Below are 27152 nucleotides of genomic sequence, written 5' to 3'. Positions count from 1 at the left end.
AAATTACGGGCTATTTGCAAATCCCTTGATGCACATGTCATGACGGCTGAATAAAAAATAATATGATAGTTGCATTTTATTTTAAACAAAAATTTTAACTTATAAGTTAGTATAAAACATGTTCCCCTTAAATGCTGTACAAACATACTGCGCAATGACTACCACAATTTTAATTTAGTTTATTTCGGTTTTAACAGCTTTATTTTATATATAAATACTGTTTTAACGCGTCAGCGATTAACAATTGCTTGGAAATTCAAGATAAAGATGCTAAGTATGACTTTCGCTGTCAACAAACGGATGTTAGATAGAGTTTTCTCTAGAGAGAGGAACAGATAAAGCTCAGCACACCCCACATACACACTCTTTCACACCATCACACAACATACGAATCAGATATTACTTAGTTAAATGTTTTGAACAATTATTATTGTTCTTATTTTTGCAAATGTTTAAACCTTTTTGTATTATGTATGTATGGCTATATCTCTTGTATTAATTGTTTTTATATATAATGTATATTATCAGTAAGATTATGAAATAAATAATGGAAAAGTTGTTTCATATGCTAAAGACATATTATGAAATGAAATAAGAGTATAGCGACGTTTAACATTGTTAATAATAAAACTAGTTCAGACAATAGCAAAGTTTAGCCGGACAAAGAAATAAATAATTACATTAGAACTGTTCTTGGACCAAACTAAATATTTTACTAGATCTTCTGAAATGTTTAGAGACTTAAAGTTACGGATTTCGCTCCTTTGTTATTTGATACTCCGTTTAAATTAAATTAATATTTGACTACATTATTTCAGTATTATTTGTAATACGTACATTATGAATAGTGATAATTAGAATTGCCGCAAAACTTGAGTTTCACAGAAATGTAGGATTTTGTGGTTGTATAACATTACACACTCACACACACAACTGCATACATAGTCTACCATGCGAACGCGTATTTATTACCATACAAGTTACGGAAGAACTGGCTCCCTCGGTAATTTAAACTTACTAAAAAGGGGCCCACATTATATATAAAAAATAGCCGGTTAACGATGTGTTCCTTCACCGTTCAAACGAATATTAAATGCGTACATAAAAATAAAGTCCATTGGGGCACAGCCCGGGATCGAAGCTACGATGAGGATCAGGAATGAGAGTCGCACGCTGAAACCACTAGGCCATCTACTCGTCTACATTATATATAATTTTAGTTTTTTTATTCTATAAACAACTTTTGTAAATGGATATTCAGAGAGCCGTGTCATTTAAAGTAAGCGTGCGAAATTTAAATCTGTTCGAATCCCAGGAACAATCTAATTATTTTATATGACCGCAATCAACACTGGCTCTGTAAGTAAAATAACCAGCGTAATGAAATTCAAAGACATTTGTCAGGTGCAGAAAAATAATCACAGGTAAATCCACCCAATTCCATTTTGATATATATATATATTTGGTATATCGTGATTTATATAAGACAAAACAACTTCATCTATGTATACGAAATATCCCTGAAAATCTTTCTATAATTTTGAATTATCCAAATTTTCAAATAGAAACCCGAGGTGAAAAAGTCACCTATGTACTTATATTCCACCGTTTAGATAGTCCGTTTTAAGGGATAATGAAACTGCCGTAAAACTAAGCGACTCTTACGATCGCATAAAGAGATTTACGGCACCCAGTTTGGCTACTTGTTGGCCGTTAGCACTTTATCCGTCCACTACTGAAAAACTTAGATAAACTTAATATTTCCCGGAGAATATCCTATAGCGAGTTCTTTTTTCGAAATGAGATTATGTACTTTGAGTTTTGATGTTTCGGGAGTGTGGGATGTAGAAAAGTTTTATTTTTCACTTTCGTCTTTTAGAGTTATATTATGTGTGAACGCCGCGTTAACCACTTTGTATTTCTATATATCATTGTTATATTATTCATTTTTATTTAAATTAGCAATTAATAATCAATAAAACTTAGGAGTGATAATATAAGTAATGATGCTGTACGATATTCCCATTAAATATAGTTATAAAATGTTTTTAATGATTATACATGTTTACAATTATTATGGAACTTAATTTTTAAAAAATTACGATAATTCTCCTTAACAAAAATAGTCACATGTGGACTAATTTAAAACTATTTTATAAACAATAATGTATTGGAAATGTATTTTTTTATACTTCATAATCTGTAAATAAGAATGTATATAAGTGACTTATATGCTGAGAAAATACATAAACTATATGTATAACTTCAAACCCCTAGAGCAATCACATATATTTTCTTATAGACGAATAGGTGACCATGTTGACTCACAAATGTATGTTTAGCCGCAAATCGAAGTACTTGAATTTTGTAAAAACATTTACATATTTTTATAGACAAAATACAATTATCTTCATAAAACCTTCATTGTTCTTTTTTAACTAGCTTCTGTCAGTTGATGTAAGGTAAAGATGGTTAGTCAAACTAGTTAAAATGAGCAGGTAAAATGCCAGAATACATTTTTAATTCAGTGCTAATTAATATATTTATTATAAAATAATTCAAATTTAAAATAGTTCAGGGACGCATTTTACCAAAAATATATTTGAATAAATTCAGTAAATTTCCATGGCAATTCTATTTCGCCTAAACACTTCACGGAAGTGTCCTATACAAGATTCACGGACGAGCACTAATGTACTGATTTATTGACGCAAGCGCACTGCAAATAGGGTTAACTTGAAATCGTAACAGAATGCACTAAATGTAACTTCAAGATTTATAAGGCTAGGTAATTCGGTTCAGTATATAACTTAGATAGATGGCAGACATTGTATATATTTTATTTAATTCTCAGAGGAAAATGCTTTTATAAATGTTAACATTTCTTTGTATTGTACCTAAATTATCGATTTCATGTAATTTTCAATTTCAATTAATGAATAATAATCGACATAAGCAGCTAAATTTTATGCTAATTGGCAAGTTTTAGAAATAGTTATATTTACGAAAAAAATATTTTTATTACGATACTGCTAAGAGATTATTAGAATTAGAATATTTGGATCATTGTATTGAACTATGAACGTCAAAAGAAAACATAGTCATTGTAGTTTAATGAGGAAAGATATTCACAAAATATCAAAATTTATTAAAAACTTTTTAATTTCACCAAGGAGTTTTCATTATTATGATAGATAGTATTGGATTGGATAGTCCGTGGAAAATTACTATTTTACTTAGATAAGCATTTGCCTCTTGATCTGTTACACTGACTTTCCATAATTTCTCAATTTATTACATTAATTAGCGTATGAAACTATACATAACTATAATATTTTCTTTAATAACTAGAAAAAGCCACGCTTTGGGCGATTCATCGATGACGCAATGTTGCGATTTTACCGCGTAATTATTTTATTTAATTCGAAGTAGGATTCATTTGTTTATATACCAGCGAACGAATGATGTATTATTGATTATTGTTATCAACATGAAGAAATATAGAAGTGTAACAATGCTTTGTAAATCTAACAAAAATTACGACACAACGTTCGTTTCTGATGAAAATATTTCCTCCACAAAAACTCAAAATTAACAGTAATGGGAAAATTTCGCTCTCAAAAGAGACAATATTCATCAAAATCGCGTCAAAGGCTTCACACTCACCTCTGTGAATGACTTCAGATATTTATTTTTCACGTTCCCTCTTTCCAGTGGCTCCAGTTTTATCATTACTTTTAACCCCGTTTCACAGGACCTTAATTAATTTGGAATTTTAATGATCCCTGTTCTGAATATATTTTGAATGTTACAATTATTCTAACATCAACTATACTATTATTGTTGTGTATTGTTTATGTGTGCTCTCAAATCAGCTGTCAAGTATTTGAAGCTCTGATGTGCACCAATGGATTTTCCTTTCTATTAATGCTAACAAATGCACGTAGCTAGCAAATAGCTGTTATACGTGCCAAATTGTGTTCGGGAAAATGAAATATGCCATGGCTTAGAGAAGGTTATTCCGGACTTGATTTTTATATTTTAAATAGGGTTTTCAATAACAAAAAAAAATCTTTAAGAATATGCTAGGTTTCTTCTTTTATCCGATACTAAATTCATACCCTTAAAAAACAGGACGGCTAAACTGCATCGCCATGCCACTTTATCACGTTTTAGAAGTGGCCGAGTATCAAACTAACGAGTACTAAGCACACACAAGTGCCCACTTGCGGCTACGAACGAGATCACGATAACGATCGCTTGGTATTTTCGTTTTTATGTCCAATCTTTGATGTAAAATTTTATGAATATGTGTAGAGTTTTGTCGTTCTTAATCTAGGGCTCTAGATATTTGTCATAGAGCTCGCATTTGTAACTCCTTACTTCTATAATATCCAAAGGAAGGTTTACCGGATAATTTTTTTAATAGTTTAATTCAATTTATTTATTTATTTTTATTATTAATTTATAACGCTCTACTCCCCTGCCATATTGTCCAGGGACTTTTTATACCACATTTTTTCCAAAAATAAAAACAATATACATTTAATTAATTCTACTAGTTCGCGAAATATTTATTTATTTACACTTGGTTACCTTATACAAAAACTTACATATAAAAAGCAGGTAACATATTCTATGTTTTATTAAACATACCTGTTTTTTTTTTTAAATTGAGTTTAATTCTTTAGTTATATTATGTATATCGTAACTTAAAGAATTTTTATGAATGGACAATTTATATTAAAATTAACAAAATGCGTGTTGAAGTGAAATTCAAATCATATAAAATATTCATTTTGTTGTTCCTTGACTTGATGGAATGATTGATTACAGATATCTAAGTGCCGATGTCCCACATTAATCAATATACATAGTAACACCTCTAAAGGCATTACCCAATTAGGAGTAGGACCCTTGGTCTTAATAAAGGCGTGAACACAAAGTGGAGACCGCTTTCAGATTGAATAATTGAGCTATTGGGCTGATAGCTTACTATAAGTGAGCTTTTGATGGCCTTACCTATTGAAGTAAATAATTATATAGCAATTATTAACATCTACTTAACCCTGAGGTCATGCTTTGGTCTGTCTATTTACCCTTGTTTCTACAGTTACCTAACAATCACGTAATAATTGCCATCATTAGACTCAGTCACTAATAATGACGTTATGGATAATCATATAAACCTGAGTTATATAACTGTAAATCATGTTCTATAAAGTATACTCCAAAACCTGAGAGCAACACAATGAAGGATTATAGCGCCCTTGGATTATTTTTATGATTAATTATTAACATTCTATTAAACTATTTTTTAATAAGACGTAACGTAACAAATTGTAAAAGAATATGAAAATATACTCTTTACAAGAGTAATTTGATACTAAATCAATACACTGAACAAATCATTGTTTTTGAGTTTACTGAAATATTTAATTCACTAATTGGGCAACACTTATTAAACAAATTTATCGGTTTTACGGACAACAAAAAGGCCATTTATACAATACCACAGTAATTACGCTTCAAGTAAATATAAATAAAATGATTTCGGCAGCTCCCTGACCGATTGTTTGCGGATACCTTTATTTATTTATGAAAAAGCAAATATGTCATATTATCTTAATATTATTATTTGGGCTTCTATTGGAATTGAGAAATTTGTCTGCTCCGTGTTACATAAATTACAGATTACGTAATAATTAATGTAGCAAAACTTGGATAGTAAAGTATTATTTTTAGTATCAAAATAACCTAACTTTATATATTAACCAAATATACACTTCACTTCATATAATAATAAATAATTTGTTTATTTTCTCACGTATAACATTTGCAACGAAGGGTTTGGTTACAGTAAAGAAGGTATTGGGAGAATGGTTTCTAACCTAGGTAAGAACCTGTGATATGGATAACCTGACTTTCATTCCACAGCAATCAAACTGAGTGTTAACAAAAAGTACATACACATATGGATAGGCAAACAAATTTTAAGTTTTAAAAAACAAAAACAAAACTAAATTCAACTAGGTTACTAGTTAGAACTTAGTATTGTCTTTGGTAACATAGCTTTTACACATTAAGAAAACACTTTTTAAACGGATTGAAGCTATGTATTATTATTATAAACTTAAACGGTGACTGAAGACAAAAGGTGTTGAATGTCAAAAGTATCACAGCTATCAATTATAAGTTTATAATTATAATGCATAGCTTCAATCCGTTTAAAAAGTGTTTTCTTAGGTAGAACTTAATAAACATAAAGTTGTATGTAATGTGAGGGTGTGTGTGCGTGAGTGTGTGTATACATTTTCATATACATGTATAAACAATTTTTTTATTGAAAAGATTTCAGTTAAAATAATCCGTAACTGACGAATCAAATGTCTTTGTGAAATGAATCAACAATAAATTGTGTGGTGAGCTTTTTAGCAATTGCTACTTGAGTTTTATGCGAATAAGAATCCAATTTACGTTAGTGGAAAGTACAATTTCCTTTGAATGTTTGTATTTGCTCGCCTGCAGTGCCAATAGCACTGTTTGCGTCATACTGCTTCTAGCGGGATTACCTTCAATATCATGTTTTCTTTTTAAAAATAAACTTTCGTTTATTATTGATGGGTTAAAGCTATGTAGTGTCATCGCTCAGTTAAAGTGTTAAACCTCTTAAGAACGCCAACTGGGACTTACCCACCGTCCTTTACTTGTCAAAGAGAAATAAGGTAATACCTACTAAATTCAACTCTGGTAGTTACAAGTCGACGTCCAAAGAGAGAAACTATAGGTTAACTATCGTCTTTTAGGTCTTCAAAGTTACTTGAACATTTTTATCATATTTATTTATGCCAAATTTTCTCTAAGCACAAACAATTTATGACATATGAAAAATAATATAGTTTTTACTAAATTTATTAAAACACAATCATCTGTTTCGCAAAAGGTGGATAAGAATAGCTTCTGAACAACACCAGGAAGCTTTAAAAGTTGCCGGATTTATACGTTATACGATATACGTTTATATATATTTTCTGTTTAATTTTCTTAGGATAAACGGTTCCGAAATAGCTGGATGCTGATGAATAGTAGAGAAATGAAGGTGAATAGTCTGAAATGGCTGGATGCTGAAGAATAGTCTGAAATCAGTTATTATTTCGTCTAAAAAACGATATATTTATATAACGATATAAATATAACTATTCAATAATATAGGTATTGCAATATTAAAAACTTAATAAAATATAAATTCACAATAATACGATACTATACTTAACAAGGAACAAAGCTAACAGAGCACAGTCAATATATTTTCCATAGACAAACGTTTATTTCTACAAAGGAATTTAACGTACTACCATCACGAGTTCATGAAGAATGTAACGAACGTAGTAAACACGACGACACATTGTACTATCTTGTTTGTACTTAGGAATTCTTAGGATTTATTGTGCGACTGCGACCCCTTTATTTGATATTACGGTCGAAATTATTTAATATAACGCTCTAAGCCTAAATTTTAAAGTAATAATATAGAAAAAAATTAAAATTGGAAAAGAAAATTATTTATTACATAACGTTGACTCTCGGGGATATAATAATTGAATTAATTTTGAAATGAAAAAAGTGTTCAAACTCAAAATATTTTTATTCATATAGTTAAACAAGTACACTTATGTACGCCAACAGAAAATATGTTAAATTGATTCTAAATGTACATTAACTAACAGTTTGCAATCAAGGGCGTAGAGCAGGCAAGAAACTCTCCGCCACTATTTTTAATCGCTAAGTTTTGAGTCATACAAATTGTTTGAACTGGAGCAAATCAATCCCAAGGATAAAGATCATCATAATGCATTGATAAACATGTCTTAATTAGATGTAGATTATGTATGTATGTATGAATAAACATTACACTTCGGGTATTTATTTTATAATATATACAACACAAAGTGTTGCTCCCTCATTAGGGTTTTTGAAGTCGTTTAAAAATGTCATAGATTAAACTTATATGCATAGGAAATAACTTGCGCAGTACGTCTTAATCCAAGTGGAAAAGGGAAAACAATGAGGCACGACATTTTAATTAAACTAGTATCAAATAATTTAACTTTTTGTCGCGTGCCTGCATTTCCTGAATAAAGCCGTTTCCGAGAACTTTGATCTTAACTTTATCTGCCTTATCCAGATGTAAATTTAAATAGAATTTTTCATAGTACTTTAAAAGTACCTGTTTTTTAATTGAGTTTAATGGTTGTTGGCGCTTGTTCGTTTAATTGTCAAATGTGTTGATTTTTAATTGTTGTTTAATTGCAAAGATTAAACTTATAAGGAGAACTGCATTGCAAAGAAGAAAATAATTGTATTTTATTTTTCGTCACTTATTCACAGCGAATATGAGTACTAATATTATAAAGTGGAAAGAAAGTACAATTTTGTAACAAAAAAAAAAAATTCTGACTGTTTTCTAAATCTTTCAACGTTTATGATAATTAATAAAACTACAACAATGCTAACATCTTTTTATCAAATGGCATCTTCTTGTACGAGTATATGAAACATTGTATGGGTGTAGCAAATGCGTAGCGTGAGCGTAGATTCGATGCATCCAGGGCGTCTATAACAGGCTGTTATTATTTCTAAAATAAATACAAATAATTTATAATTCGCTCAAAAGGTGTAGTGTTTTTAAAGAATTAGAAAAAAATACACATTAAACCGTTCTAAGTACGATCTTTCGCAAGAGTGGCGTCTTTGCACTCGCATGCACAGTGTCTCTGACGTCACTTTTTACGTAACCAGCTTAGTGTTTTTTGCTGTTTACGGTATCCGCCCTGATTTAGAAGCGCTATTAAGTCACAAAAACAGATGCCAAGAAGCCTTCACTGTTTAAAGCTTGGTTTTTGCTTTCGGTTCGATGGATTACAGAGCAAACAAAGGGAAAGCTTTCTTGTGTATTATGACATGACTTAAGTTTCTTAGAGTATTAGTCAAATGTTGAAATAGTCATGTGTCCGGATGTAATTTATGATTTCGTAGGTTCAAACTGCAACTGGGCACTCATGAAATTTCTTCCTGATACTTTAGTTTAGGATTAGAAACTTTAATTAAAAACCAAAAGAACTAACCTTGGTATTAAATATATGACAATGGTGACATTTCCTTTGATGGTCACTGATAAACAGTATCTTTAGGCACACGCGTAGACACTTATTTCATTGGTTCAAGCACACCGCTTTGTTTTATGTTAAACATTCTACACTAAAGAAATTAAAACGTAAATACGCCCTGCGCTTTCCTCCGGTTCTTCAATCATTTTTATTTTATAGACTAGTATGTGATCAGCCTTATGTCTGTGTTTGTGTCGGTTTTCTCTCTCATCCTTAACCGTACAAGTGAGTTTAAGATACGCACGATAAAAAGTTAATTGGTGCACAGGTTGGGGTCGAAACTATGTCGTCATGTATTTTGATTCCATTGTATTACGTAATAATGTGTAATAATGTAGGAAGCTACAAGGAGTCACTGGTATGACTACAAAGTAACTTCAATATAGATAACCTTATAAATTTAGTGGCCCATGAACTCGCAAAGTTGTCGAAGCTTAAAATACTGCAAATATGAAAACGGATTTAAGAAATAAACTTTGAAGCGACACTTCACTGACTTTACTTTAGTTTAAATGGATTTTGTTTACATATACTTTATGACACACCTTATTCTTTCAGTTTATTTTAACTATAAATATCAGTTAAAGTGATGAAATGCTTTTAATATAAAAGTATGTAATTGAAAGATCGGCATAGTGTTTGTAAGTGAATTTAGAAAAATACTTATAAATTAAAAGACACGTAAGGAAAAATAAAAACGTCCTACGCAGTTTAAAGTGCAAGTACATATATTAACAAAAAAAAAACTATAGGTAACACTAGAATTATACAACACTAAACTAAAATCTTAAAAATCAAAAGCATATCTATGGGTTAGGGAATTAATATAGATGTATATAAGAAAATTATATGGTAGAAGGGAAATGCCCAAAAAGAGTTTTAAATGAATTTAATGATCCAGCACGTCTGATTAAAAAGTGGAAAATTTTCCACCGTAAAGGTAGAATGACAGAATTCAGTTTTATGAGTAGGAGCTTCAAGAATTGGATTGTCACGGGAACGCAGATAACCACTTCTAAACCAGAATGGAACTTACAATTTTGCTTTTATTAACTAGGGGTTTTAGGTTCGAAGATAACATTATACTAGATAACTTATTTTTGGTGCAGTTGAGCACTAATACTTCTGAATTATTTAGACGCTACAACTTATCAAGCTGCAGTTCTGTTAAATCTAGATACTTAACATCAGCATAATTAAGAATATAAAGTAGAAATAATTGAGGAGATTTTTATTTAAAAATAAGCAAACATTATTTTAACTATAAAAAATTATTTTAGTCTTAAGGGAATTCTTATGAATTAGGGGTGAATAGATATCTGTAATATGTTTGTATATACCCATATCGTGGTCATTAGGTATTCACTAAATGTCTTGGCTTGTCACTAGATAAGCATTCGATACATAAATATTAAAGCCTACAGTGCCCTTGTCTACTTGAAGGGTGACTATGATTACGTCACTCAAAATATAAATTAATAGACAAAATTGAGTGACTATTATTGACATGTTTCCCAATTATTCATGGACGTTCCGGATATTGAATTTAAACAAGTCTTCATAAAATTTGAAAATGGTTTTTGTTAATTATATATTTTATTTAGAACCTTACAGTTATTCGCTCGCTACAGGGATATAATAGCACAAAACTTCATACATTTCGTAGGTATAAAAATAGGTCGTAAACTATATTTCATACCAATTGAAAATAACGCAACTAAAACGGCGCGTAGTTTATTTACAAGTTTTTAGTATTGAGTGAGGCTTGTGTCTTTTTTTTACTGCTTCGGGGCTATGCGGGACTCCCAATTGTACATACCCACTAAAATCTCAAAGCGCCACCAACAATCGCCTTAGGTGGGACGCCGTAACAGCAGAGCCGTATCCGTTGTTAGTAACAGCTAGGGGAGATCGGGTCCAGTACTTGAAGGGATGGATCACCATTCTTTTGAACGTATGGACCCCTGCTTCCCCGCTTGGGCACTTTTTATGTGTCTATAGTAACAGGTCAACAGCCTAGTAGGCGTATATTATATGCGTAAGAGTTGTTAAACATTGTACTTAATAATATGCTGTCATTTTCCAACCAAATAAATATAAAATTTAGATCAGATATTTATAGTAAGTTGAATAAGTTACAATGCGCAGAGGCGATGAGAACTTGAAGAAACTGATCGTGGTTGGTAACACAGAATCACGTGGCCGTTCACCGACCAGATGGATCGATCAAGTGAAAGACTTATCGTCCTCAAATCTGTACACTGTACCAATCTGTGGAAACAGATAGTTCGCTCCAGATGCTTCGTTGCTGACCACGACGCGCAGACATAAGATGACGATTAAAGAGAAAACCGATCAACTATAAACCGTCATTTTTCAATTTATTGCCATATAAAGAAAGCTAAGACAAATAATTCACATACTTGCAATCCAAGAAACATTAATATATTGTTACCCTATTAAGCCTCGTGCATAACTTGTGCGATGCTCAATAACAATGGGACTTCACACTCCTGGACCAGAAGTTCATACTACGCTGGTTAGCCTTTGTTGAGCTAAGCTAGCTTTAGCCTTTGTAAGTCTATATGTAAAGACTAATTTATGTATATAAACCTTTGTGTTACTCACCCTTTCTTATCATATATAACTTGGAAACAGAGTTAATTGTAATATACTAAGCCTAATTTGTTTAATGTTTAAACAAATTCATGCGTCGGGTTTTCTCTCTCCCTAAAATATGGCCAGGGGGACGATGGCTGGCCATGCGTTATACTCGTGAACAGGTGCTACTTGTGGTGACTGGTCGGTCTTGAATTCGTGTATGCGGTGATGTTATGACTATGTATTTGCGTGTTATTACCACGAGAATGTAAGTGCGTGCTCCTATTTCACCATGCCACCTGCTGATAAAGGACAATTCTTGTTTTATTATTATTTATTAATTACTTAAGATGTCATGAGGAACATGGAATAATGGTTGCAGCTCCTTACAAACGTTGTGTAAAACAAAAACACTTGGCGATTAAAAATTGTGGCGGAGAGATTATTGCTAGTTCTTCTCTTCCATTCTACGCCCTTGATTTGAGAACTGGCAGTTAATGTTAAATAAGAAGTAATTATTGTATATTTCTTTTTTTACGTTCATAAGTGTACATTGTACACTATGTGTACACACTAATGTGTACACCTATATGAAAAAATGATTTTTTACTTTGACTATCTTTGACACATATTATGTAACTAAATACTTTAATGAATAGTACAATCATTAATCTGTCCATACAAAACTATTTAGTGTATTTTCTCAAGATTCAGACATACAGTATAGTGGAGTATAGTAATAGGTGGTAGTTATTGGGTGGGTCTATTTCTGGTTAATATATGATTGATTATAAGGAAAGTCCAGAACATTCTTTTAGTATTCAAAAAGGTAAAAATAATTTGCTTTCCCCAATGTCAATTAAACAAATTACAAATTAGATATATTTTAAAGCCTTTAATATGTTTAGGAATTCATAGTTTAGACTAAATTCACGATTTCTTCTTAAATCTTTAGTTAACGTTATTAAATTATTTGTGGACAGCGCTTAATGAATAGCCATAAAGCGGAGAATGTTCTCGAGAAATAATTTAGAGAGAAATAAATCGCCTTAAATGCGCTTAATTAGACAACAAAATGCCGGAATTAAATGCCTTTTAATTACGAAATAGTACCTTTGAGTTGCAAATAAATTTTTTATTAGTATCAGTAACATTATAATTATTTGAAGCAGGGGAACTTATCTGACCTACACACAGAAGGACTGTGAGAAAATATGAAAGTTACGTATCATGTTCTAATGACAGACATGGAGCCTTCACGTAATTAAGCGTTATTTACCACTGCGGCCTTCAATATGTAGGTCATATTTGTATTGCATCAACCTGGATTCGAACCTAATACAATTTTGCGGCATGCTATAAGACCAAGCAAAAAGTATCTTACAATTTGGTTTTGTTTGAATTCAGTTGTACTTCAGATGTTTTGTTCAAAAAAAGACTTACGAATTTTAATGGTCAAATACTGAAACTTAAATTCTAAGTAACAATAATGTTTTAACCGGATTTAAGCTATTTGTATTATTATAAACTTATAATTATTTACATAATGTTATATTTTTTTTTTCAACGTTTCGCGTGCTTTACAGCGTGCGTGGTCACGTAATAATACAAATAGCTTAAATCGGATTAAAAAATTGTTTTCATTCAATGTGTAAAAGCTATGTTAACCAAAGACAAAACAATAATGTCTTCCAAATAATAAATAAAAGAACAACTATATGTGTAATGTGTATATTATACGAGGTTTAATGATATGTTGGAGCTATTTGAGGTAAATGTACTAAACAGTTTTTTATGATAAGTAGGACATCGATAATTTACAAGGGTATGTTGATGATATTTTTTCTGATTTTACATTTACATTTGTAACTTACTTAACTTAACTTATATAAACTAAGCTATTAGCTATCTAAATAAATAAAAACAAATAGATAGTCTACTTCCTAAGTCAGGCTTAAAATAAATAAATGCTCTACATATTCCAAATTGCACTGAAATGTTCTACATAACATTTTTATTTGTATAAATACCCATCCTATTTTTATACAATAAAATATATTTATAAATTAAAATTTAGCATAATGGCAATCAAAACACATAAATTATTTTAGTGCCGTCGACGTTTTCGGTCTAATTCCGGTTTCCTCACGATGTTTTCCTTCACCGTTCGAGCGAATGTTAAATGCACATAGAAAGAAAGTCCATCGGTGCACAGCCGGGAATCGAACCTACGGCCTCAGAGTTGAGAGCGGAAGCCACTAGGTCAACAACCACATCTTAGTGGATTTAAAATTATTAATATTTTTTTGACTGTAAGTCTTAAGTTTTTCAGACAAATGCTGAATTTAAATTAAAAACACTCTCAGCCCGTGACCATGCTTTTTTTAAGTGAATTGTCGTAGTAACCCATGGCATATTGTATAGAAGAAATAGCTGAATGTTAGTAGTTAAGCTATAACGTTATAGCATGTTTGGAAATTTGTTTTGGAGCACTTACTGTTCCAACAACATTTTAACAGCTATATCGACTTGAAAGGTGTTAATGCGCAAATATTTACAAACGTGTTCTACTATGTAATACCGGTACATAGCGATGTACGTGGTTTATGTATAGGGAAGTGGACCGGATACAATATCTTTTTTAACTAATTTTTGTTATGCTTTGAGGGATAAAAACATCCCTGTTCCCTGTTGTGTTACTGTCATGTGGGAGGCTTTTATAACTTAAATTAAGAAAACATATGCGGAAATGTTAAAATAAATACAATTGCAAGTCCTGGTTTTATCATAAGACAAAATACTATGTTACAAATTACATGTTATTTATTAACTTTTGAATAACAACATTCGTAGTGACCACATCAGAGCGAAAATTTAGATCTCCGACGCGCTAACCCACGCCTTACAGCTGAAGTGGAATTGGATAATGCAAGGTGTACAGATAAAAGATGGACCGCCGAACCAGTCGCTTCAGGAAAAAGAAACGTGGGCAGACCACAAAAGCAATGGGCTGACGACATAGTTAAGATTTTTGAGGAGAAATAGACGGTGGAAGCTAGGAACAGAACCAAATAGAAAGTTCAAGAGGAGGCTTTTACCCATAAGGATGAAACAGAATAACACAAAAAAGGGAAATAACAATAACTAACGTAGACTAAGTATATAATAACATAAACTAACTCCATAAATTTGAATTGTAATTGTTTAAGAGTATGGAATTTATCTATATATCAAAGCGTAGTTAAAAGAGTGCAACACTTTAATGTACATATACATATTCTCTTTGTTATACAAAATAAATTTCACTATACTTACATTCAAAACAAAACATTACCCGTCTAAAATAGAGTCTTACATATTAAAAATTTAATGCGTAATTTATAAGAAAAATGCGGCAATAGGGTCGCATGCAAATCTTAATCAGAGCTGAGTTGTGCGCATGCTGTGCAGTTTCATAATTCGGTAGCACTGGCGTCCGGCCAAACGCCACAGTTAATAAGCTAGGCGATCACCTCGCATATTTGCTCTCTACCCACATCCCTAGCGTGTTGTTGCTTTTTATGATAGCCTTTTTTATCCTTTTTTTAATCAAATGCACTGGTTTCGTAGCGTGAATACTAAGCTGAACAAGTTACTACGAGAATACGTGTAGCGACCCGTAGCGGTTCGTAGCTCGAGTTAAACGTAGCGCATACTGGGTCTACACATGGAGCACGACGACGTTAATAAAGAAATTATCAGATTAGACCAAGTGGCAATTAAAATAAAATTGCTTACAAAAATACTGTTACTGTTGTGAGAGAAATGACATATGTTAATTTCTACCACGATTACATTGTTAATATTGCATCGTGTACAAGTGCTTGCGCGTCTATGTTCTGCCAATATTATTCCAGGTCATCTCAGAATCTGTCAAGGCTTTATAAATCGATACTGCACCAAGACACGTGTATAACGTATTGAAGCACCACTCAAGCCCGAGTCGACACTCGACTCGGCTGAATTAACTTACGATGCTGTCAACCTAAACGTTTACTTACGTAATTGGCTACTTTGTTAAAACCAAGTATGTCTTATTAATTTGAATAAGATCTAAGATTGTGACGCATTTAAGTGTGGTTCATAACATGTATGATCGTGTTAGATTTTCGAAAAAAATGTGTTATTTCAGGCTAATGAACGAGAAAAGCGTTTACTTCGATGAATAAAAAGTTGAATCCTGGTATCCAAACAAGTATTGGCGGAAAACACTGTACTAGACATAATTTTACGTTCAATCTCGTACTGGACATTCAATGTTAGGTGAGATAATTTTAACTACCGCAGCACTTTTGAAGCACCATGTTTGTTACCAACATATGTTATCCAGGTGAAAAAATAATTGTATTAATATGTAGAGGCTGATCAGATACGAGACCGAAGTCTATGTAAATGCAGAAATATTTACAAAAAACTTCTCATGAACATGAAATATAATTCAATTAAATTGTGAAGCTTCTGCAATAAAGCTTCCCGAAAACGGTTACAGAAAAAGAGAATTCAAAATAATTCCCGTAATTATAACACCCATAGAGGCGTACGTGACAATCTCTGGAAAGCGGTTTGGCTGAGGGATAAGGGGAAATAGGGGTAAAGGGAAAGAGGGGATGATCACTCGTACTTAGGATTTATCGTGCACACGTGATTGTTGTAGCGATGAAAAAGGGTAACGATGAGGTGGTAGAGCGCTGTTAGTGCTCACGAATCACTCAGTTTTTTTTACAATATAAAGTTTTAGAAATTATATATATGTGTGACAGAAAGGTAATATACTCATATATATTACCGTTACACATGATAAAAATCATTTGGTATATTAAATAAACGCTTTGGATTTCACTACGTTCGTGAATTTAAATTTTTATATACTACTAGTGAAATCGACAGACGTTGTACGAACAAAAAATCCACTAAACCACTCTCGAACCCACTTGAACAGTCGCAAAAAATACATCAAAATCGGTTTCGCCGTTTATATTTTTCAGATTTATACTTATAAAGTTTAAAAATAAAATAGAGCAATAACTTTCCAACGACATATTATTTATTATAAGTACGGCAACGCCTTTAACAATTCCATAGAATTTGAAGTGACATAAAGTTCATGCGTGCCGCGAGCGCTCTACTATTTATGTACCCCAAAGTATAAAGATAAGTCAAGGCAATATAAACGCAGGCGATAACGCGATAATCGCTGCATTATTGATAGCACTTGACAAATCGCTTACGCGAATAAAGCTTTCTGTCGCCTCTTAGGCTTAACGTAAATGCTGTATTTTGTACTGTTTTAATAATGTTATGAGATTTTTAAATCTTGTGCAATATATTACTACATTTAAAGTCGGTTATGTTGAAAAAGGAAGTGTGTAGGGAAGTGGGTAGCGAGTAACCTACTCACGCTGCCGTTGCGACAGTATTAGGAGCTGAGTGTGAACACAGACGAAGAAGTACATAATGAAGTATATTCGGGAGAAGAAATATGGTATACATTATTAATCTAAAGCATTTTTTTTTATTTTATTATAAACCAAAATCTTACAAATAAATTAACTTACTTCAAAAATTTGAAACCATTATTATTCAATATATATATTTAAATGTTTAACCGCAAGGCTATTGGCCTTAAGGGCCTTTACAGCTCAGTTCGGGATTTTTTGGCAAGCGTAGCTCGGCTGGAATAAAGGTAGGTCAGATAATCGTAGTTATTGCTGCACCCTCCCTCGCGAGGGGGGTGTTTTGTCCTGTTCGGGGCGTATGACCCCTTCAGGTGGTGTATATGTTCGCGCCCTGCTGATACAGGGCGGTACAGGGGCGGGCATATAGCCCTTGAGGGCTGCAGGCGCGCGGGGAGACTCAGTCTCTACCCGCTGCGCGCAGCCGATGGGGTCATGTTCGGAGTGTCAAGTCCGGTGGTGATGATGATGAGGAGGGGGCCAAGGAGTAGCCTCGACTTGGCCCTGGTGTCGTGATGATGAGTGATGGTATCGGGCAGCTTGCGCGGCTCGCGGTCAAGCACCGCCGGGTGAGACCCCCGGTTGACCCGGGGGAGGCCCAGCGAGGCGACCAGTGGTCGAAGCCGCGTTTGCTGCCCTGGTGTCGTCGGGACCCGCGGAGAAGAGCTCACGCTGGTACTTGTATTGGTCGGGCGGCCTGGAGTGCCACGGCGCGATATTTTGGAGGTGAGGATGTTGAGAGGCGTCCGCTCGATCAAACATCCTCATCGCGAGCCGTGCGACGAACTCGTTGATCGACTCCATCCGCAAGTCTCGCGCTATGGTGGCGTTTCTCACGTAGCGTGGTGCCTGTACAGCGCACCGTAAGACGGTGGTAGGTCAGATAATTCTCTTTGCTTTCTTCCGCGCTTGCACCCGCGGGTGGCGCCGGGAGCCCCGTTACGCCCAAGAGCTTGCGGGGGGTATCTGTTCGCGCCCCGCTCAACGACGGGGCGGTCTTTGTGTTGGGCCTGGAGCGGCACTAGGTCTCGTAGGTGCTGCGGAGCGTCCTCGCTCACGCAGCACTCGCTGGTGTAGATGTTTGTCAGTGGGGCTGGGAAGCCCCCGCGGCGGTGGTAATGGGGGGTGCGGCGCACGCCGGACTCGCGGTCAGACCACACCGGGTGAGACCCCCGGTAAACCCGAGGGAAGCCCAGCGAGGGACCTGCGGACGAAGTCCATTGAGCGCGCCGATTTGCCGGCAGGAGGTTCCCAGCCCATTTGTTTTAAGATGTACTCGGGTCGAAAACTGGACCTTCAAGCGGTATCAATATCCTCCGCGGTCAGGTCAGATAAATGAAATCCTTAACAGTACATACTTATATGGCATCGTTTCGCCATCGAGTTTATCATATGCACAACGCCATCTGTTGATAAAATAATGAAATAAACTGAAATGATCTTCAGACAAATATTATGAAGCAAATATATAATAACTATATCATGCGTATTCAAGAATACAATAACATAAACTGGTACGGCAACAAAGTTTAATACTTCCAAATGGAAGTTAGGAAATTCCGTTATGAAAATCGGTACCGTTTTATGCAGATCCTTATTGCATTCAGGTGCAAACCGAACAAGGACAGAACTCCTAACAAAGCCTTTGTGTAAAACTATAACCAAAACTGCTGTTTACGAACAACGAACGTAATTATGAAACTCCGATATCTAGTTTTGCATGATGCAATTAATTGTTTTTTGGATATTCACTGAACCTAAAATCAAAATATATTTTTACAAAACCCTTCATACTACGAAATTATTTTGATTATTTCTCAGTTGAATTTGAATTGTTAATATGATTTGAGCAAATTGAACTTTTTTTTTTTTGAGTCGTCGACAAACTAGGTTGAAATTAGCTTTTGAATTTACAAATAATGGTACTGAGTCCCTATCATAAAAAAATCGATATTGATCACTATTACAACGTATATACATTTAAGGTAAAGCATGGACCTTCGTGGTCATGTACGAGTATAAATAATTGAATCACGGGTAATTGTTTATTAACAAGTTGTTTAGGACACCGATGGAACGATGTATAATAGGGACGAGAATAATGATTACAATAAAAAATACATGTAAAACTATTGCCAAAAAAAACATGTGTGTGTACTTAATTACACGCGTTAGAGGTTATACTTCTTTGGCGTAAAAAGATAATTTTTTTAAAAAGTTAATACTTTACTACAACCGTAGAATAATTTCTACGGTTATATCGCAAAAAAATTCTATATAACTAAAGAAATGGACATTTCTTTAATAAAATGTTGACTATGCTAACTTCAGGGTGTCGGCTTTTTGTGACGGTGTGCGGGTGTCGGTATTTTGTGACGGTTTGCGCGCATCATTTTTCTCATACGCACCAAAAGAAGTATATAAAAATAATACATTTTTAAGAAGACTAACTAAGCTAGCAAGAGATATCTCATCTCATAAATAAACTTACGTTGAAATGGGTGGGGCACATAGTGAGAGAAACAGAAAATTTAAGAAACAAAATTTCATTGAAGCACTCGTGCCCGAGATACATATAATAAACGCAAATGAGAGTAATTTAGAAGGTGTATAGATCAGATTAAGGAAACTGTAGGTGGTACATGGCAGAGAGTGGCACAGTGCAGAGCTCATTGCCATGTATCTAGGAATGAACGAGATGATAGAAATATAATTGTAAAGAATCTGAAATAAAAGGCTTTCATTATTATTATTTAGAACACGGTTACTCGGCCATCGACTAGTGAGTCCACCCAATGAAGCAAGCGTGGCATTTGTGTTACATTCAAGTGAAACAAGAGAAAAATCAGTTGTTCAGAAATTATGCCATCACTGCCACCTGTTGACTTTTGTCAATTATTAATTATATTATTTATTTATTGCATAAATGATCTTAATATAAAGGAAGTTGGTGCGGTGGATACACAAACTGTACACAGTTTTTCTGTCCACCAGGACGTCAAACATATTTAAATCATTAACATATATACTAAGGCCAGTGACATATAAACTATAACATTATAACAATCAAACCACTAAAATTGCACGTAAAACGTCATATACAAATCTAAACACTGACGCGCCATAGATAGCCGTTGCAAGAAAACCTGTTCTTGTCAGGAATTCTCATTCACATACAGGTGAGCTCCTATATTCGAATATATTTTAATGACGTATATAGCGTAATTTTTGTTATGCATAATTTATAATTGTTTGATTTATGTAGTATTTTTAAATTTAAATTTAATATTGTTTCTTGTTATATTAGTAAGAAGTGTAGCTGGTAGCGAGTTTATTTTCGACTCATATTTACTGGGCCGGGGCAAACAGGTTTATTTTATATTACCAATCCTTAAAATTCTTAAACTTTATTAAGAGAAATGTCCGTTCTATGATTAGAACGGTAACATAAATAAAATGCAGCTTTTTATAACAGTTTCAATTTCAGTTTTATAAATACTTACAACTATATATTACGCTTGTAATGACCGACATACGTTCTGTCTTAAATACAAAAATCATCTTCATGTTAATAAAAATTTTGGAATAACACTTGAATACCTAAAAGTCGTTTAGGAGGTTGTACTCGAACACGCACAGAAGATTTATATTGTTTTGTTATTTGAAAGGGTCTAATTTTAATTGATGATGAAAGAAGAAATAATACATGGTATTTATTTAGGTTATTGGTTAACCATATTTATGTCATGGGAAGTGAAAATTTATACGAATCTTTAAGACTTTCGTTTCTTTGTGTCCTAGCCCAATGCGTACATAATAAATCGTCTTTATGGTTATTAGTTTTGTATTGCAATCTTTACAAAGATTATAAAGCCTACAAAAGAACTTATACCTAGTATAAATAATATCTTGAAAATATATTTTTAATTTATTAAAACTTCCTTGATTATATTATTCATTGAGAAAATAAATTTTCTACTAGAAGAAATCGCTGGTCTTTAAGCATAACTGCAGTAACGTCCTTTCAAGTAATTTAAAAATATTGTTTTACAGTAATTCATATAAATAAAAATTAATCGCATACTATGTTCCTAAGCGCAAATCTCGAACTCGGCTGAAACATTCCAATTTTTTTTAAATAATTTATTCCTTGGACTCTGAGCAAGGTTTATATCGAGAGAAAAATAAGAGAAATTTAGTTTTATTTAGTACTTATTTTTTTATTCCGGAAAAGTTTACAGTGCCTATCGGGTAGCGTAGCAAAATGTTCCATAACTTGTACTATCTATGTACGTTAAGTAAAAAGACATATCAAGTCGGAAGGAAATTCACGGGGACAGCTAGTTTAGAAGAGAAAGTTTTATTCAGAATCGGTAGGTTTGATACCTTGGATAATTACAATTTGTAAATAGATAAGTGTGTGCGTAGATGTTAGGCCGCAATACTGGAGGCTATATTTTTCTGTATAGAATTGTTTAAAATGGCTTGGACATTTTATTCAAAATTTGACTTGGGTCGTTCAGTGTATTGTTATCTAGGACTAACTGACCCGGAAAACGTCGTTTTGCAATGTATATTATTTCCAGGAAACGTTTTTTTAGTTCAATAAAAATAAGCTACCTACTATAATAAAAATAGGGGTTGATCGTAGAGGGTTGACAATTAAGGGTTGTATGTATTTTTGTACGCTGTATCATAAAAAAAATGAAAATTTGGGGTGGACACCCCTTATCACTTAAGGATTGATAGATAGATAGCCGATTCTCAGACTTACTGAATAGCATCGGTCGAGCCGTTTCAGAGGGAACGAAAATTGTGACACAAGATTTTTATATATATAGCGATAGTGTATGCGTTTAACGTTTCAGCACTGTTCGTAATTGTAAAAAACATTCAACAAAATAAATGACCATTCCAAACCATTAAAATTACCGATAACAGCAAACCGATTAAACTTATCCTAGATATTATTCACACCGGAGAGCAATGAAACAATTAGTCCTACGTCAATGCCAATGCGGGCTACGCATAAACATGTCATACTCGTGAATGGATCATAAAATATCCGTACAATAATTTTATATTGATTGGGCGATGCGTCACGGCAAAAACAATGTAAAATATTATGTGTCTCAGTTGTTTTTAAGTGAACGCCTTAAATTAATATTAAACTCTAAAGGATCCATCATTTAACATATTTTCTTTCGTTTCCCTCCTATCTGTCACTATGTGTATTTTAACACAAAAATGCTTATGTAATCCAGTAAAGCTCAAATGATCTTAATACTTTATTGTTTTTTTTTTAAATAATGATTACATTACTGACGCGAGCCATGACATCCCTTTACTTCACCTGGGCTTAACTAAACGACGCAGAACATTGTTCAAGAAAAGATTATATACGAGCTATATATCTCTATATATCGTGTCACAATGTTTGTTCCCATACTCCTCCGAAACGGCTCGACCGATGCTTATGAATTTTTATGCATATTCAGTAAGTCTGAGAATCGGCTACTATCTGTCTTTCAAACCCGTAAGTGATAAGGAGTGTCCACCCCAACATTTTTTGTTTTATTTTTTATGATACATCATATACAAATACATATAACCCTTAATTGTCACACCTCTACGATTAACCCCTATTTTTTATTATAGTGGATATGATATTATTATTGAACTAAAAATATGTTTCCTGGAAATAATATACATGCCATAACGACGTTTGCCGGGTCAGCTAGTATATAATATATATATGACTATAGAGACATCTAGCTAATGTATGTCCACTATTTATTTATGAATGAAATCTTGCTGTTGGCATGAAAGGCCTTTACAGCTCAGCCAATACTAGCGCAAGGGCTCCTCCAGCGGAATCGAACCTCGATTTGAGCGGCCATGAATGGGACACATGCCTTAAGGGCGGAACGGAAGCTCACGAGTGAATGAAGTACGGAGTAAGGGACCTTTCTCAGTGAAGGCAGCTTTCACCCTTGAACAGACTTTATTTGCATACTACATTATGTATTAACGCGGAGTTATACATTTTTGATACTGACTTCGAAAAAAACTTAACAACACTAAATACATTCTCATCTAACTACAAAGTATAAAAGATTATAACATGATACGTTTTAGTGGATTTGTGGTCGTTTAAAAAAGGAATCTATCGTAAAGTACATTGTATGTAGCCTACAGTCTTATCAAAGTGACGTACAAATTCAAAAGCCGAAACATTTGTGTTGTTAATTCTCGTGTTGTTAAATCATTTCAAAATGCATTCAGCAATAGAGCAGTGTAGTGGCTGTACTCTAACCCAACGCAATAAGAGCTATATTTCAGTGACACTAATTTTGAAGCCACAGCTGCGTTGATAATCAGAATTATGAAGCCGCATCCACATAACGTTTTCGATTTGTTTCTCTTTAGAATTGTTCTAGTGCGGTATTTTTTATATTGGAAATTGTGTTTTAGAACATATTTTGTCAGTATATTTTTTAATCTAATTTTATGTTTATGGCGTACTATATATTAGAATTATGTATAGTACTATTAACTTACCTATGAACTGGGGTATATTACTGTATTTTTAGAGATGACAAATAACTTAAAGGGTATGGAGTAAACGTAATATGGGCTACTTTTCCAAAGTTATAAAGACAAAGTTACTTGAAGTCGATTCTAATAATTTTAATACATTATTTGAATTGCTATCTCTATATAATATTACGCAAAGTTACTCACTGTTCATAGTTTATTATATAAAAACAAATTATAGACATACTTATGGCCCCGATAGTCCTAGCCAAACTCAAAAAAAATGTTCATTATCTTTTTTTTGTTTCAGGAGGAGTTACGAGACAACTTGACCATCAGTGTGATGAGTTTCGTACCCACTCTAGATGACGATGGAAAGCCAATCACCTGTCGGGCAGAAAATCCAAACGTAACCAACCTTTTCCTTGAGACAACATGGACTATAAGTGTCGTATGTAAGTGAATGTTTATTTTAATATCAAATTATACAGACGAAGGGTAGTGAATTTGTTTTCTATAGGGATTTTTTGAAGGAAATGTACGAAATTTTGTTGCACTACTGGACTTTTACAATTAATAATAATAATGCCTCAATATCCCTGAATAGTATTAATTATATTTATTTAACAAAATATTCATAATAATAAATTGTCAGGGACCGCTACTTTCCTTTTGAACACTTTGTCAACAATAATTCTGTGATCTACCTATCGATTGACTCCAGCAGCATTTATCTCCCTTCCTGGAATTGAAGAATCGCGTAAATATAAATATTTTGTTAAAGCCAGTACTGGTTAATTATCGCTCGAAGGAATGTAATTCATACATTTCCAATTAAAAACCTATCAAGTTCCCTACCTATTAATTATTTTCTTTAAAACTCCCTGTGACGCTAAGTGTCCTCCAAAAGGTAGAACAAAAATCACAATATCCCTTTTGATTTATTTCAGATCCACCGGTGGTAAAATTAAGATTAGGCAGCTCGCTGGCTGCAGGTGACATCAAGGAAGGTGATGATGTGTACTTCGAGTGTCATGTACGAGCCAACCCAATGGTACGGAAACTGTCATGGCTACACGATGTGAGTAATTTGATATTGTAATAACTCGCTTATTAGACTAGTATATTAATATTTTTAGGTTTTTTTTTGAGAAATGTGTTATTAGTTTTGATAATAATTTCACAACCATTTGTATACTTAACTAGTAAATTATATAAATTACTTCAAATATAATGTCTTGAGATAAGATGTAGTTTTTAGTAATTCTTATAAAAAAACTACTACAACGATATACGTTTAAGTTGAAACTGAGGATTGCTATATATGTGTGTGTATTCATAATCATTCTTATTAACTTCATTTAGTTAAGTAAATGTTATACCACTGTTCGAAATACATAATTTTAATTTAATAAATTTTGATGAGGGTGATCCCAAATATTTTTTCTCGGCCGACCGTTAGTGTAGTCATTGTTGAGATTTACTCGGGCTACGTTAAACACATTTTTATTTTGATACATACTTTTAGTTAATTATAATTGATAATAGTTACGTTCACTATTTAGAATTTTATAGTGAGTGTTTAGTGCGTTTTTGAGAATTAGAGAGAAGGTATTAGCATCAGTCTAACCTCTCTTTGTTCCCAAACTAATATAATTTCTCCAAATCCTTACGAGCTGATAATATTGTGTGGTCCTGGTAAGAAGATATTGTAACGAGGTATGTACTCAGGACTTATTATTCTAGTATAAGATTGTGTATCGATGGCCACCGAACCGTTCTTTGTGGTACAACCACATTATAATTCGTACATGCGTAAATTCATCTACTTTCTTGAATGACTATAATTTCGAAAACTATGCCCTATCACATGATTTCGGTTTTTTAATTTACAAGACAACCTGTACACAAACACTTCGTAGTCGTGGAATACGTCAATGTGGCTAACCAACCTACAGAAATCCTCGGAGCAGTGAGGTCGCTCCGTGAAGCCTACAAAGTACCTAGGAGAATTCTGTGCTTCTGGAAGGAGCTAGGATGGCTTAATTAGCCAGGACCTTGCATACCACGCACCCAACTAGAGTCTAAGTGTGGCTATTGAATCCACCAATTTTCAACCCTTCCTATTTACAAACCATAATTGTAAGAAAACAATTTTTTCCCGGATTAAAGCTATTTGTATTATTATAAGCTTATAAATATATTTAAAATTATGTAAATAATTATAAGTTTATAATAATGCTTTAAACCGGTAAAAAATTGTTTTCTTTCAATGTGTAAAAGCTATGTTAACCAAAGGCAAAACCATAATTGTACAAACTTATAAAATTACTTAATTCACTAAACAATTTACCGTCGCAACTTATAATCAAATTGTACCAACAAATTAATAAAGAAAAACGAAACTCTTGTTAAAATGTTTGCTATAATTACAAGATAGGGACTGTTTGGCCGGCCTAATGATATTGTGGAAAATGTCCCATTTCGCACATCTGTATTCTAACGTTCTGGGTTTAAATCTTTACTATTGTACTAATTTACTATTGTTTTAAATTAGACAGATTGTATGATCTCTTTTAGACTAAAGGATGATTTTTATCTATTCCATCTAAAAAATAAAGTTTGGAAATCGAAGTATTCGCAAATCGAATTCCTATTTATTCTTTACAATATTTACAATATAATTGTATCACATGTCTCATGCTTGCTAAAATAAATAACAAGAAGTCTGGAAAATGTTTGAAATTTTGTTTCTCTCTGAATAGTAGAACGTTTAATATTATCAAGAAATATATTGGAAATTATCACCAGTTTTTTATTGTTATTTTTTTTGTCTTTACATATTTTAACCGACTCCAGACAGATTTTATCTTCACTCACAATTATAAAGGTAGATATTTATGTGTCTAGAGACCTAAAAACGACGGTCAGGTTATCCATTTTGCTACGTACAGATTTTTATCATATGCCATATAAAAAGGTCACTCGTTCGAGTTATTTTCATTCGTAATATAAAATCTTATACTAAGGCCTGGAGCTTCTAAAGGCGTTATCTAGGTCTTTTGTACCTGAAATAACAGTCTTTTGATATTCGCGTCTCTGCTTTGATAGTGGACAAAAGATTTACAATAACAAAGTGAGTAATCCATCGATGCTAGCAACAATCCCCGTCCTCCTCTCAGCACAGTGTCTGAGGGGAGAACGGGGAATAAAGTAATAGATGGCAGTGTTCGGTCCGATAATCGCTTTGTACAGTAGCTCGTGTTTTAATCAGCAATGTTCAGCCTGTTTTTTCATTTTTGTTTTCCACCCTTTCAGGGGCAATCAGCCGCTCGTTGTTACACGAATCGTGACG

At 33.2% G+C, this 27152-nt stretch overlaps 1 protein-coding gene across 1 annotated transcript in view; it reads left to right on the top strand.

Annotated features, from left to right (window-relative positions):
- Window positions 1-27152, top strand: part of LOC123707498 (nephrin) — a 354939-nt gene that overhangs the window by 235835 nt on the left and 91952 nt on the right. Inside the window, exons 8-9 of the mRNA XM_045657591.1 lie at window positions 24108-24252; window positions 24748-24878. Coding sequence (XP_045513547.1) covers window positions 24108-24252; window positions 24748-24878 — 276 coding nt within the window. The remainder of the gene's footprint in view (window positions 1-24107; window positions 24253-24747; window positions 24879-27152) is intronic.

This window comes from Pieris brassicae, chromosome 3 (assembly GCF_905147105.1).
Source record: "Pieris brassicae chromosome 3, ilPieBrab1.1, whole genome shotgun sequence".
In the NCBI taxonomy this organism is placed as follows: Eukaryota; Metazoa; Arthropoda; class Insecta; order Lepidoptera; family Pieridae; genus Pieris; species Pieris brassicae.
The sequence above is the reverse complement of the archived record's forward strand: the minus strand, read 5'-3'. Positions and strand labels throughout refer to the sequence as shown.